The 15,087-nt window shown below is 42.5% G+C and overlaps 1 protein-coding gene across 1 annotated transcript in view; it reads right to left on the reverse strand.

The window, feature by feature from the left end:
• The window catches only part of YY1 (YY1 transcription factor), a 139,295-nt gene that overhangs the window by 28,233 nt on the left and 95,975 nt on the right, over positions 1-15,087 (reverse strand). The window contains exon 4 of the mRNA XM_085626365.1: positions 6,431-6,589. Within this exon, the coding sequence (XP_085482491.1) occupies positions 6,431-6,589 (159 nt within the window). The remainder of the gene's footprint in view (positions 1-6,430; positions 6,590-15,087) is intronic.

Raw genomic sequence — 15,087 nt, forward strand, 5'->3', positions numbered from 1 at the left:
GTGCCTTGTGTGGCTCTGAGTACCTTAGGACGCGGGGGATGAGGACAATCGGTGTGGATGCTTGAAACCCGAGCTCCCTTCCATTTTCTTCTCAAACAAAGCTTCAGTTCCCTGGTGCCAAAACACAATCTTTACATAGAAAGGCGGTCCGGAATACTTCCACACCAGACCTCAGAAAACAAAAAGCCGTCTAAAGCGGAGCCCATTGCCTAGTGCATGGTCTTGAGGTGGTGTCACAAGTTAACTCAAAACCTAAAAATATTCTTTGAAGAAAAACAATTTGTAATTGTCTCAGCACAATGCTAGATAGCAGAAATGTTCAAAGTATGTAATCAGGCTTGGGCTTAGAAGACAAACAATTCTCAGAGATGATAGAGACATCAGCCTTACTGTGGCAGTTCTCAATTAAGCAAGGCAGCAACATAATCAGGTGTAAGTCTTAGTGGCAACAACTTTTGCGAAGGAATAGTAATGAGAGCTATTCCATTAACTAATAGAACATATTTTAGCTTAGTGTGATCACAGAAGAATATATGTATAATGGTTGATTATCTGCATGTACAGCAATTCTGTGCTGTTTTTATGTTTTAGGGGACCAGGTTCATGCTTTTGTAATGTTATATTTTATGGCAAAACGATTTTTCTGGTTACCATAACGTAAGCTAGATGTTTTAGTAAATTGCAGGCAGTGAATGTGAAACCCCCCCATCACAACTTTCTATGCAGAAAAGGTGGTATTGAGAACTTGGGCTGCTTTACTTCCAAAGGTGGTTACTTCATTCCACTTGGGCCAGTCTATCACCCTTCCTACTTTATATCCTCCTCAGCATCCATATAAAGAGGAGAAAAGGCTTCATTGCTTGGACCCTCAGAGGTGTGTGAATTTTTATGTGGACAGAACCCGCGATCTCTGGCTGGATGACCAGCTGTTTGTTGGCTATATGGGCAAGATGAAAAGGATAGCAGTGCTTAAGAGGACATTGTCCATGTGGAGCATCCTGTGCCTAAAGATCTGCTACATCATAGCTAACAAAGAACCTCTTGAAGATATTCGAGCGCATGCTATAAGAGCTAAGACTTCAATTTCTGCTTTAGCTAGAGGTGTCCCAGTAGTTGACATTTGTAAAGCAGCAACTTGGGACTCCCTCCACACTTTTGTAAAGGACTACTGCTTAGACTCTGAGGTGACGAGGAACGGTCACTTTGCCCATTCTGTTTTGCAGGATTTTTTGGTAAAGGCAGACTGGCACCCACCTCAGAGTACAGGACTGCTCTGGGATTCTATTCAAAAGGTGAGGAATCCACAGGTAGATGTAACCATCAGAAGATCAAGTTAATTACCTTTGCTAACACTTTTTCTGGTGGATACAGTATCTACCTGTGGATTCCTAATTTACCCACCTGCCTCCCTGATGCTTGTCTGGTTATGACAAAAACAAAGCTATTTATTTGTATTGTGTATTTTATTTTATGTACAAGCGTGTGTATATATATATTATATATATATATATATATAAGAATTATGTTACTTACCCTGTAAGCATCTGTTCTTGGTATGCATTGCTGTAGATTCACATGCAGTGCATAAGTCTGCCATCTTGTGTTGGGCTCGGATGATAGCAAGTTCTTTTTGTTCGAAGAATGTTTCAGTCACAAGGATGTCACAAGGATGTCCAACTCCTCCTCGCAGCGATACTGTGCATAAGCATTGACCCCACTGTTAAGATTGTTTCGCTGGAAGGTGGGTGAGAAAGTAATAGTAATGTAATGTCCATGCAAGTAATGTAAATAAAAGATGTAAAATAGTAAACGGCAACGTACACCGGCGTCTGGGGAGGGTGCATGTGTATCTACAGCACTACTTGCCAAGAACAAATGCTTATAGGGTTAAGTAACAATCCATTTGAGGCATGTGTGTACACATGCTATGCATAGACTGTAGAGAAGTCCCTTTCCCTAAGAGGTGGCTACCCTGTGGGGGTCGCAGTTGTCTGAAATAGGGTTAACAGTACAGCTGATCCAACATTAGCTTGTTGACGTTCTGAAACATCCACAGAATCTTGTAAAAATGTGTAGTGTGGACCATGTTGCTGCTTTGCAGATGTCGGCAATAGGTATATACACTAAAACAGCCATAGAAGCTCCTATTTTTCAAGTTGCATGAGATCTAGGGGGAACTGGTAAAATTATTTTTGCTTTAGCATAACAAGTTTCAATACATTTAACAATCCACCTGGAAATACCAGCCTGAAATTGGCTTTCCAATGTGTGGAAGTGAAAAAGCAACAAATAAATGCTTAGATTTTCCAAATGTTTTAGTTCTGTCGATATAATACATTAAGGCTCTTTTGACACCCACAGTATGTAGAGCCCATTCTGCCACTGAATAAGATTGTGGAAAGCAAACAGGGAATTCTATAGATTGGTTAATATGGAAGTGAGAGATTACTTTGGGGAGAAATTTCGGGTTTGTTCAGAGCACAACTTTGTCCCTATGAAGTTGGAAGAATGGCTCTTCTTAGTGTTTGGATCTCACTGACAAGTCCTAGCGAAATGATGGCTAGTAAGAATGTTAATTTCCAAGACAAGTTTTGTAGTTGCCATGAATGCAGTGGCTCAAATGGAGGGCCCGTGAGCCTTTGTTAGCACATTATTTAAAGTCCACGTTGGGGCTGGTGGGAGTTTGTGTATTGTGTACATATGCTGCAATAGCAGCAGGGTAGACGTGTTGAAGTGTATGCTAACCCCAATTGTTGAAGATACAAGAGATAACAGACAATTGTTTGTACACCTGCCTGTAAAGGGTTAACTTTTGCTTAAGGCAATAGAACACAAATCTTTTCTATTTAGCTGAGTAACATTTTCTAGTTGTAGGTTTATGCACTTCTTTAAGAATATCCACACTGTTGTGGACTTCAACCTGACTTCAGAAGCCACATGGCAAGGTTCATCTCCTTGGTATTGAGATGTCTGATTTTGCCATGGTTCTGTGTGAGAAGGTCCGAGTTTAGGGGGAAGTTTCTTGCGAGGAACTTGTTAGAGCTCCAGTAGTGTTGTGAACTATGGTTATCAAGCCCATGTCGGGCTATGAGAATTAGGGTGAGAGGTGTTTGCCTGAGATTTCTGACAACAAATGAAGTAGTGGGAGAGGGGCAAATGCGTAGGCAAATATCCCTGACCAGTTCATCCATAGGGCATTGCCCTTGGATAACGGGGGTGGGAACCTGGAGGTGAAGCTTTGGCATTTTGCATTTTCTGGTGCTGCAAATAGGTCTATTTGTGAAAACCCCCATTTATGGACGTATGGTTGGAGTATTTGGGGGTGTAGTTCCCACTCGTATACTTGTTGGTGCGTTCTGCTGAGGAGATCTGCAACTTGACTATTTGTCGCTGGTACATGTTCTGCTATGGGATGAGAGCTGTGATGTATTGCTAAGTGCCACATTGCTTGTGCTAGGTGCGATTACTGCAGAGAGTGTACCCCCCGTCCCGTTTTTGCAAACAATACATAGTTGTCATGCTGTCCGTTTGGACCAGTACTGTTGCGGAGGTGAGTTAGGAATGCTTTCAATGCTAGGTGATCAGCTTAAAGCTCTAGCTAATTTAGGAGGAGACCCTGATGATTGGAATCCCATGAATTGTTAGATCTTGCAGATGGGCTCCCCATCCTGTCAGGGAGACGCCCGCTGTAAGAATTACTTGGGGAAATGGGTCTAAAAACGGGCACCTCCCTGGAAAGGTTTTGTGAGTTGTACCATAGCAGAGAGAGATGTGTGCGGCTGTCTACCAACACCAGATTGTTCATTTGACCCTATGACTGATTCCACTGTTGTAAAAGGCATTCTTGCAGTGGTCTCATGTGAAGCTGTGCATGTGGGACTATTGCAAAGCAGGATGCCACCATGCCTAAAATGTGCATTACTGTCCTGTCTGGGATTCGATTCCTTGTTTGAAACTGTTGTATTAGAGTTAGAATGTTTTGAAGTCTTACACTATTTGGATATGCTAACCCCAACTGAGTGTTTAGAATTGCTCTCAAGTATGGTTATATTTGCAATGGTCCCATATCATCCTGGTCACCCCTAATAGGTGCAAGTGTCTGTGGTTTAATATTGCCCTCCTCCGACTGTTGTGGGGATTGAGGTGGAGTGGTGTGATTTGGTAATGGTGAAGTGGGAGAGGTAGGGATAGGCATATGTAGAGGGCTTGTGGCAATGTCCTTTTTGCACTTATCTGGTGTCATAACAGGATCAGAAATGGCTTCCTCGAAGACAGAAGTCTCTTTGATGGAGGAGTTGTTGATTGAAGGACAATCTTTTTTGTTCCAAGCGGAAGTTGCAATGTTTTTGTTTCGGACCGAGTTATTCTTGCATTTTCTCGATAATGAGCTCTGTTTTTTCTAGTCCGAAAGTATAAAAGTATAACATTTCGGTGCCGAGTGGTTGGAGACGAAGAGCTGTGGGGTTTGGCCTTAGAACCAGATGGTATGGTTCGGTGTGAAGGCTCAGATGCAGCTTTTAATGTGGATGCCACTGCTACAGCCTGTTTCGGTGCAGAGCCCAAGAGTGGGGGCTCCAAATTGAAAGAGCGTTATGTGCCATTGCTTTTCTGCAGTGATGGACCGTGAGCAGTTTTTTCGGTTGAAGCTGATTTTTTGGGGCTTCGAATCGGGGGGATTGTACTTGCGGTCTGATGATCTTCAGAAAACTGCCAGTGAACTGGATCTTGTTCAGTGTCCGACTGGGAATCGGCTTCTTGTATGGAAACAGACTTTACCACTGCTGCAGAGCCTTCTTCTTTTCTGACTGATCGAAGATATCTCAAGTGTAGTCTCAGCACTGCATTTCTAGACGCCGTGCAGGTCTGTCCCGAAGTATCCTTTTATACAGAAATGACCTGCAGGCCTCACAGTTATCTTCTTGATAGTTGGGCAAGAGGCATAAGTTACAGACGAGTGTTGACTGGTATGGGGGTATTCGGAGTGGCAGTTCGGACAGAAGCGGAACAGAATACATCCCATCAGCAGCTCATTTTTAGGTAGAGCAGAATGACAGGAAAGAGGCCCAGCCGGGCGTGGCCTGAAGGCCGGAAAGCCAATCGAGAAATTCGACATGAGGGATTGTTTCAGAGCTCGAGATGGAAGAAAATCTACTCTGAGAACATACCATCGGTTAGATGACTAATGATGAACAAAATTGAACCCGAGACGATCTCGACCTGGAGCGCGAGAAAGTACATCCAAACCAGTTGACAGAAAAAAAAAAAAATCTTACAATGGCGTTGATGCCCATGCGCAGTATCACCGAGAAGAGGAGCTGCACATCCTTATGACTTGAAAACATTCTTCGAATAAAAATAACTTCCAATCATACGAGCCCAACACTAGATGGTGAACTTGTGCACAGCATGTGTATCTACAGCCACACATGCCTCGAACATACATATATATAGATATATCTCTCCACAACCAGCTCCAGCATGCAAATTCACACAGCCAGATACAGACACTGCAATTCCAGTTTTCTGGTAAAGTTCTTTTTTAAATGCTGTAACGCGTTTCGGCAGGGTCCCCTGCCTTGTTCACACAAGGAGCTCCATTACTACATTTTCCTTTTACCAGGAGTTATGGCCACATGATACCATGGACATAAACAACACACTTACAAGTTTCACTGTTACCGTTTGCATTCTATGGATTGACTGTGTTACTTTACACAACTATACAAACTTATTCTACACATTTATCCATATTTCAAAATCATAAGAATTAAATAAAAATGTTGATTTAAATTTAGGTCATCAAAACATTCTTTGACATTTGCATGCTTTATATTTCATTTCCTTCTACCCTACTTGACATGCCTAATTACTGATATCTAATTTTTAAGTTTTTATATTACCCGAGACCACGGATATCTCAACGGTACCCAAACACTGATTTTAAACTTGCCCAGTATCACCAAGTTCAAAGTATATTTTTGGTAGGGAACCGTGAGTCTATTTTAAGTCACTTGCACCTTTTCAATTCCCTCAAAAAGACAACAAGCCCCGCTGTAATCAGGCGTCAAAGCACACCTTGGAGGCATTCGGCTTCCAGGGTAGGAACCCGATGATGAAGCATGTCACCAACTAGGATGGTGAGTGAGGGTTCTTTTAAAAACCCTGAAGGTTCCCCCCCTGCATTTCTGTAAGTGGGAGACTCCAAGGGGTCCTATGTTAGGTAAACAAAGTACTTGCTATTGTTGCTTGATAGATATAGTCAAGGGAAGGCGAGTGGTTATTTTTTCCTCGCTCTCTTTTTCCTGCTTATGATAGGAAAAACAACAGCAAAATCATTTTCACAAGTAAAATAAGAAGTCATAGGCTTGAAAAATATCAGTAGGTTTGTATTATAGAGATATGTAATTGCCAGAGATAAACAAATGGTTACCTGAAAGGGTTTTTCTCCGGTATGGACTAGCTGATGCCGTTTTAACTTTGAACTCTCAACAAAGGCCTTTCCACATTCTGCACATACGTGTACTCTGGGACCGTGAGTATGTAAATGTTTTCTCATTGCAGAGTTGTCCCTGAACATCTTTGTACAACCCTGGAAATAATGTGGGTACAAATATTAGCACACAGGGTATGAACTATTTAATATTTCACAGTATTTTGTACTAAACTTTTGTGATGAATATTAAAGTTACGCCTGACTCAAGTATTTGTCATTTGAGCAGGTCACCTTCACCAGATTTAATGAGCTGGTGAAAATATTAAACTATATGTTGCTACAGGCTAAATGTACTTGCAAACCAGCTGATGAATTTTTCGTAACCATACCATCCCATCCTATGCTCTAACTGTTAAGTCACAATAGAATTGAACATACCATCAAAAGAATAAAGTTCAGAGTTCATTAAAATGAATATCTAGCCATCAAAGTGAACCATTAGTCCCTGTTATGCAACTGCTTTTTATTTTTGGCTGTGTAGAGCTATTTTTTTTTTATATATATCTTGCTATGCCCTTCAGAGTAGTGACATTGCTTTTTAACTCACTATATGAGAAGAAACAAAGCAGGAGTAGCGTCTACACATCACTCTTCAACATTAATATTTTGACTATGTTCAAGTATTTCAGAAGCACCACAATTGCAGAATGCAAAAGTGTCAGCTATAGAATTCCTGTGTATTCACTCTTTATTATTTTATAAAGCAAAGTGTTCAAATCAGTAAGCCAGGATATAGCAATATATAATTATATCAGACGTAAGAAACAGCATGATTTGCATCAACTGTATAAACAAGTGCCTAATAAGGGAAAAATAATATAAAAGAGGGTAGAAAAACACAAAATGAAGGATAGTTTGAAGAATACAAGTCAACACTAATGCAGCCAATAAAAGTGTGATCAATGAAGAGCACAGAGCAAGAAGTAAATAGCAAATAGTAAAGATTAGAATATCCAGAAGAAAGACCATTCCTGCTCCATAACCCTTCTCCATAGTCCATAATTTCCTCCATAGTCAGTCCATCAGTTCACTAGTCCGTGTTTCGCAGAATCAGTCTGTCATCCTTCAATTTCTCCCTCCCTTTGAGTGACGGTCATGCGAATGGTGTAATAAGACACATTATGACAACTATACTGAATAAGTGCACACAAGCCTTTTATTGTCAAGTGATAGGAGCTAGGCTTCATTTAATCTTATGAAAGGACCCCACGCGTCTTTAAACTGGCTAAGTTTGTCCTGAATTGTATATATGCGCCTCTCATAAGTGGTTAATCGAAGAGTTTGGTCGTCCATTCTTGATGTGTTGAAGTGTCGTCTGGCACCAGTGCCTGAGGATACAGACCTTTGCCACCATTAGGGTCGTCAATATCCATTGCTCCCAAAGAACTGACCTGTAATTCACCACAAGAACATCATGTAAGAAGGCAAGTTTGGCCACAACAAAAGGAAACTGTGCTAGTATTTTGCAATGTGTTCTATATATCTGTGTAGTAGTGGGATCATTTTGTACAGGACCACCGTATATGGAGATGGTTGCACTTAGGTTCCTGGCACCTCCAGCAGTTGTTGCCACGCAGGAGATAAGTCCTTTTCATCTTGTATGGGGACCAGTACCAATCATGTAAGATTTTTAAATAGGAAAACTTTAATTATGCATCTATTAGAGTCTTGTCATGATGATTGAGCAATTCATCAGTATAGTCAACACCTAAGCAGGCCTGCCAATACCGCCTTGTGGCTAATATCACCAGAATATAGTGAGCCAATAATATTTTGGTACAAGTTTGAGATGGAACCCCTGGATTTGGCCCACGTAAGTACTTCCTAATAGGCGACTGGGCCGGCACCGAGCAGGCGCATTAGCCTGTACTGCCAAGAGTGTACTGGCCTCAGGGGGCAGTCCCTACAGAGCGCTTCAAAGGTCTTCCTCATACTTGTAGTGGTATTGTAAACATTCTCTTTTGCCAGCAGAAAGTCTCATGGCCTATCTTAAGAGCCGTTAGACCAGAGTTGTGCTCCTTGATGATGAAGCTGACCATTTACATCTTTGGTGGGGTGGGGGGGAATCCTTGTTAATGGGAGAGGTCAATCACAGTATAGTATACTCAGGCCTTGTGTTGTGTACACCACTAATGTTTCTGTAGTGACCCAAGAGGGCCAATCCACAGAAGGGAACATTAAGCCTCACAGCTGCGAGAGGTGGTGAACAAGATAGTACACATACATATCAGGTAGACGAATACCCTTGTGTCTACATGAAGGTTTGCAGTTTTAAGTCTAGGCTTTCTACCCACCCAGATAAAAGCGTTGAAACGCTTACTTATGTTCAGATCAAAAATAGCATCACAGGAATTGCCAGCAGTAGAATACCAAAATCATAAATGAATCTGGGATCAGTAATCATTATTACCACTTAAGTTCTAACCCACAAGGGGAGCTGTTGGGAGGACCACCTGTGTAAGTCGCTGTCTATTTGTGTCAGCAGAGGCTGCAAATTGGCCGTCGCCATCTCCTTTAATTCTTTTGTGATCTGGATACCTAGGCATTGGAGTACCGTGGATTTCCACGCACAGCCAAAGTCATTAAGGTACCTTCTAATCAGTCATTTCATGATTGGCAAGGCTTCGCTCTTCAACCAGTTGACCTTTTATCCAGAGAAGGGAAAAAACTTCGATATCAAGAACATTAGTTGGGGAATCAAGGCTTCAGGGACGCTGAGTGCAAGGAGGATGTCGTCAGCATAGAGAAAGAGTTAAAGGTGCCAGAGTTGTATCAATGCTCCGTAATTTCTCACACTGCTGAATGGCCGCTGCGAGTAGTACCAATGCTAGGAGAAATAATAGGGGGAAAGCAAACACCCTTGTCTCGTTCCTCTAGATTTGGTAAAAGGCTGCTACATATGCCTCCCATAGTCAGCCTGTGCAGTAGGAGCAGAGTAGTGCCAAAGTATCTTGTCAAGATATCCATCCTGCACCAACGCTTACTTTCAATGTTCTAAAGAGGCATCCCCATTCTACCCTATCAAATAACTTTTCTGCATCCAAGGATAGCAATATCTTGTCATTCATTTGGTCTTTCACTTTCCAAAGGACATTTGATATGAGTCGTAAGTGATTCATGGAAGAGCGCCTAGGGAGAAAACAGACCCGAGATTCATGTGTAAAGCAGGGGAGGACTTTTTAAAATCTGGTTGGAAGTACTTTGGCCAATATTTTCATCTCCATATTTATGAAGTATATTGGGCAGTAACGCACACATTATGTTGAGTCTTTTTATTGGACTTCATTTAATTGTTTACTTTCACGTTCTATTTTGTCCTGTCCTGAGAGGCCCTTTTCTTAAATGCAACTGAAGGGTCAATTAATGTCTACATACTCGCAGAGTTTCTTTTTGTCTTCCAGACGGTGTAGTTGGACATGTTTAGGCACCAGCATTTGGTATTGGGGGCAAAATAGCCTAGTGCCAGTTCTAGGACCACCAATGCATGGTCCTATATCCCACCTTCCTCTATTGTGCAGTCTTGCAGAAAGGCTAGAGTGAGTTGATCAATAAGATCGTGTCAATTCTAGAACAAATACCATGTACACAGGAGAGGTAAGTATATTCCTTATCTCTCGGGTGTAGTAGGCACCAAGGGTCCACTAGGCCATAATCTTTCAGTGGGTCTCCTAATATTGCCCTATCTTTGGCACTGGATTTGTCAAGCGGTCCAGGTATGTCTACATATGGGTCCCAGGCCAAGTTCCAATTTTTCACCCACCTCCACTTTAGTGCAACCAAATTCCGTAAACAGTATCGAGAGATGTGAAAAAAAGGCTGTCCTGTTGTGATATGGGGCCAACTAGCATTGTTACTTGCATGGGGTTTAATTAGACAAAAACATATCTGCCCATTGGATTGGGTCTGTCCAAATTTTGTGGATGGCATATGAGATTTCTTAATAGCCACTCCACTTTTTTGGGTGATGAGGTAGACAACGGCCCCTGGGAAGAGCTAGCAGTCCTGTCAAGCAGGCTGCTACTAGCTACTCTACCAACCCAATCCTTCCTAAGCTGTCTGAGTCAGCTGTAGATAGATGGGTGTCCTTGAGGCAGTATCAGGCGCTTAATTGTTCTTGGGGGTTATGCTGTCGTCATTGTTGAGGCCATTACGGGTATCACCAGTGAGCAGTGTAATCTAATATAAATTGACCATAGCAGGGGAAGGGACGGTGGGGTTGATGTTGAGGCTTGGCACCTCCTTGATGTAGGTGACAAAAAAAGTGAGCAGGTGTATGGGTGATCACACAAACTGTAGTGAAGTAAATGCAGAAGATACAATGATACATACGTAAAGTCCAATAAAAAAAAAGCCTGCAAGTGACAAATGAAAAAAAAAAAAGGATTAAAAAAAGTGCGAGTCTTGTCTTCCTCTGACAGATGCCTTCTGACAGGGATTAGTTTTTTTGGATACTGAGGCGGTAGCCTCATTACTCCACATTCATTTTGAGCTTTTTAGTCGCTGTTTTGGCTTCCCAATGTCAGCAAGTTTTCTGATCAGTGGGTTTTATTTTTAAGCCAAACCTTTGTAGAATGTCTTGTTGAGTTTGCGGAGATTGTCATCCAACATCTCAGCGCCTCTGTGGAGGTCTGCTGTTCTTGTAAAGATAGGAGCTCCTGCTGCAATCCGTAAGGCCTTGTTCTGTAGGTCCTTCCGATATTGCGAGTGGCAGCCACTCCAAACTGGTGATGCGTAGGTCATTGTTGGTCGAATTATTGCATTGATTGCCCGCACATTGCTCTGCATAAGCATCGAGTTAGTCCTCAGGAATGGGTACAATGTGACAAGTTTTGTTGTTGCTTTCTGGCAAGTCTTCTCTATGTGGTTTCTCCAGCTGAGTTTGGAGTCCAGAGTCACCCCCAGGTAGGAGCTGTTTTCCCATTTGATCTCCCCTCCATTGAGGAGGATCTGGGGATGCTTCCTGTTCAGCTTTCTGGTGAATAAAGTTGCTGTAGTTTTACTTGTGTTCAGGGTTATCCGCCAGTCGCTGTACCATTCAGAGAGTCCTCTGAGCCAATCCTCAAGCTTCTTAGCCACTTCCTTGTCGCTGAAGGATTGGAAGATGACTGCAATATCATCGGCGTAAAGAGCAAGATCAGTCTTCTTTAAGTCCGTGGGGATATCGTTTGTGAATATATTAAAGAGGAATGGTCCAATAATTGATCCCTGAGGCACTCCAGCAAGAATAGGGCGTGATGTTGAGCATTCTTCTCGTACCGCCAAGTGAAAGGTCCGTTCTGACAAGTAGCTAGACCGCAGCTTAACCAGGTAGCTTGGAAACTTGAGCTTGATGAGCTTGTAAAGCAGTCCCTTGTGCCATACTCGGTGGAATGCTTTGGCTACATCCAAAGACTAAGCTATTTACAGTACGCAAGCTCAAAGAACTCTATATCAGTTATCAACAATAAACTAAAGTCTTTAAACGGGTGAGTTTCTCCCCTCAAATCAGCCACCCACCACCCCTTGTATACACCGCTCAGGGAAACCTGGGGGCCAAATCCAGGAATTAAGGCAGCCCCCCTCTATATGACAGACAAAATTCCTTTTTGACGGTCATGGGCAAAGTAATGATCAAAGCATATTTTATTGAGAAGGTTTTAATGGTAAGAAGGGGTGTATGTTAATACACCAAAAAATAACCAAGGCGCAGAACTTGTATTCCAAATCAAAAATGTTCCCTTACCCATCCTTGGACTTTTATTTATAAGAGTTGTTAACTTCAAAATAGAATATCAAATCCAGCTCTGAAGTCTGAAGCTGGGGAGACCAAAAGGACACAAAAGAAGAAAGGAAGAATCCAAACGTGAAAGACTATTGACGAGAGGAGCCTAAACCAATAAACTGCCGGTTCTGACAAGTGTTAAAAAAAAAAAAAAAAAAAAAAAAAAAAAAAAAATCACACAGGTTCCTTTCGGCACTTTTCAACAAATTGAACATTTATTATAATAGCAGTAGTGGCTTCCTTTTTATTTGCTGAACTAACCATAGTTCTACCTGTAGGAGATCAGACACGAAAGTAGTTACTTTACTGGAAGTGGTCTCTCAGGAGGGAAAGCACTAAATAGGGGTTGCATTGATATGAGATTAAGTCCTTTGGACCTGCATCACATACAGAATGGCTTCTATTTAGCCTTATTATTGTTGCATGTGGTAATGATAATATCAATCGACAATCAGCCAAGAGGTCTAAACTCTAAGTGGTCAGCCAACAAGCCATCAGGTTGAGTAACTTCAACTTGTGGTGGGGAGGGCCGGTCCATTGTGTCTGGAGAGGAGCATGACATAGTTCTAGAACTGCATCACTAAGCATCGTGGCAGTCTCAGCAGGCCACTGTACCAAAACTAGAGGAGCCGTGCTGGTGTAATAAGAACTAGAAGAGTGGTCCGCCTTGTCCTTTCTCAGCACCATTGTAACAAGACGATACGGTGGAAAGGCATAAGTGAAGATGTTCAATAATATCATAGAGAAGGCATTTCCTCTGGACCACATTTTGGAGCTCCTTCTCGTAGCAGTGTGAAAGGGAACCACTGAGGGCATCTGCCCTGTCATTTTGACCTCCAGGTAGGTGTTTTACTGTAATATCCACCCTTGCTTGTTGTGGCCAAGTCTCACAGGATCTGAATCACCTCTGGGAGGGAACGAGACATGTGCTCCGCCAGCTGTCTGGTGATTAAGCAATGGAGGTCTGTTTGGTCTATTGGGATCAGGGAGTATCATTTTAATCAGACCACAGGCCTTCTGTAGACCATTCCTATATGTGAGAGTAGAATCATTCCATTGATGCATCTATTGTCAGTCATTCTGTTCATAAAGGGTTGGAACGGAAGGCATGCATTGAGAATGCTTTGGAATCTCCACCAGAGAGCCTGCTTGAGCCTTCTGGATTCGAGAAGCATATCATTCCAAGATCCTGTTGCTTGTCTCCACTGCTGAGCTACCTGTACAGGCATTATCTCAACCTGCAAAAGGCACTATAGGCTCTTTGAAATAGAAGGTTTCTGCTAATGCTTGAAGTTTGCCACCCGCCCTTATGCTGAAGGAAGAGCTTTTCTGTGCTGTGTGTCTAGGAAAGCTACTTGAATTTGAAACTTTGACGCAGCACTAATAAGCAATTTATGTACATTTGACGCTAAACCCAAACGATTGAAAAGGTTGATATAAGTAGTTGTGGCAGTGCAGCCTTCTGCCTCCTATGACAACTTGACGATCTGGTCGTCCATACATGGAGACCCCTTGTGTCCTTATCTTTGTAAGAAGGCATCCATGGGGACAGGCACATTGTGAATATTCTGGAAGCGGACAATAGTCTGAAAGGAAGTGCTTAGAACTAGTAGTGCTGCCCTACTATGCTGAATCAGTGATATTCCTGGGATTAAGGTGCAGAGGGACAAGGAAGAAGACACCCCAACAAGGCAGGGAGGTAAGAAACATCCTATCTACTTGAGACACTAGAAGGATAACCTGCAAGGTGAGCATCGGACAGGATTGCTTCTTTAGAAAGGTCTAGGATTAGCCTCCACTCCTGATTTCTATGCAACTGGGAAGAACCTAGAATAGAAGCTCAAATTCCTTTGGGATTTTGACTCCTTCTCAATCACGCCTTTCAAAAGATGGATAACAATTTCTTGTTGCAGTTCGTGCAAGTGCATATGATGCTTCTTTTGTGGATTACTGAAAGGCTTTTCTAGAAATTTCACGGTTTGCCTGGACCGCACAATTAGGAGCACTCAAAGATCAGTGGTAATCTGTGTCCATGCAGAAACAAAAAATAAAATTCCGCCCCCTAAAAGCTACATTTGAGTCAGCATGGGTCGGTTTAAGGGGTTTATTCTGGTAACCAGACAGAGTAGCATCCCTGGTTTTCACTGGAGATTTGCGATAGGCAAGACATTAACCTCTCTTCAATGAGTACCTTGGTTGTGTCTGGATTGTCTGGAGAAGGGTGGGGGGGTTGTGGGTGGGGGGGCAGGAAGGGGAAGACAATAAGTTACTTACATGTAATTGCGGTATCTTTCATTGATTCACATGCTTGAATCATTCTCCGTTGAAGTTGGAGTCCCACGGTACGTATAAAGCAGTAAGTAAAACTTAAACATAGAAGTTAATGTAGAAAACATTCACTTTAATAGCTTGTCATAGTCATTAGACATGGCATAAAATCCAGCCAATCAGGCATCAGCACCCTTTAGAACCCTCATCGCAGAGGCTCAAGGCTCTCAGATGTTCTAGCACAAGTGAGAATGACATAAGTCAAATGAGCCCCAAGACACAGGGGAGCCTCTATGTGGAGTAGGATGGGTCGCATGTGAATCAATGAAAGATACCAATACTGGTTAACCACAGTTACAGGTAAGTACGAATATGCTACTTACCAGTATGCATCTGTTCTTGGCATGTAGAGCTGCAGATCTACACACTTGTGCATAGATCGCCATCTGGTGTTGGGCCCGGATGTTTGCAGTTGTTTTTCCTCTTGGAAAGTCTTTGGAAGTCACGAGGTCGGCGACTCCTCCTTTGGATCGTATTGCACATGGGCTTCGGCTCCATCCTCAGA

This window comes from Triturus cristatus, chromosome 9, assembly GCF_964204655.1.
Source record: "Triturus cristatus chromosome 9, aTriCri1.1, whole genome shotgun sequence".
Taxonomy (NCBI): Eukaryota; Metazoa; Chordata; class Amphibia; order Caudata; family Salamandridae; genus Triturus; species Triturus cristatus.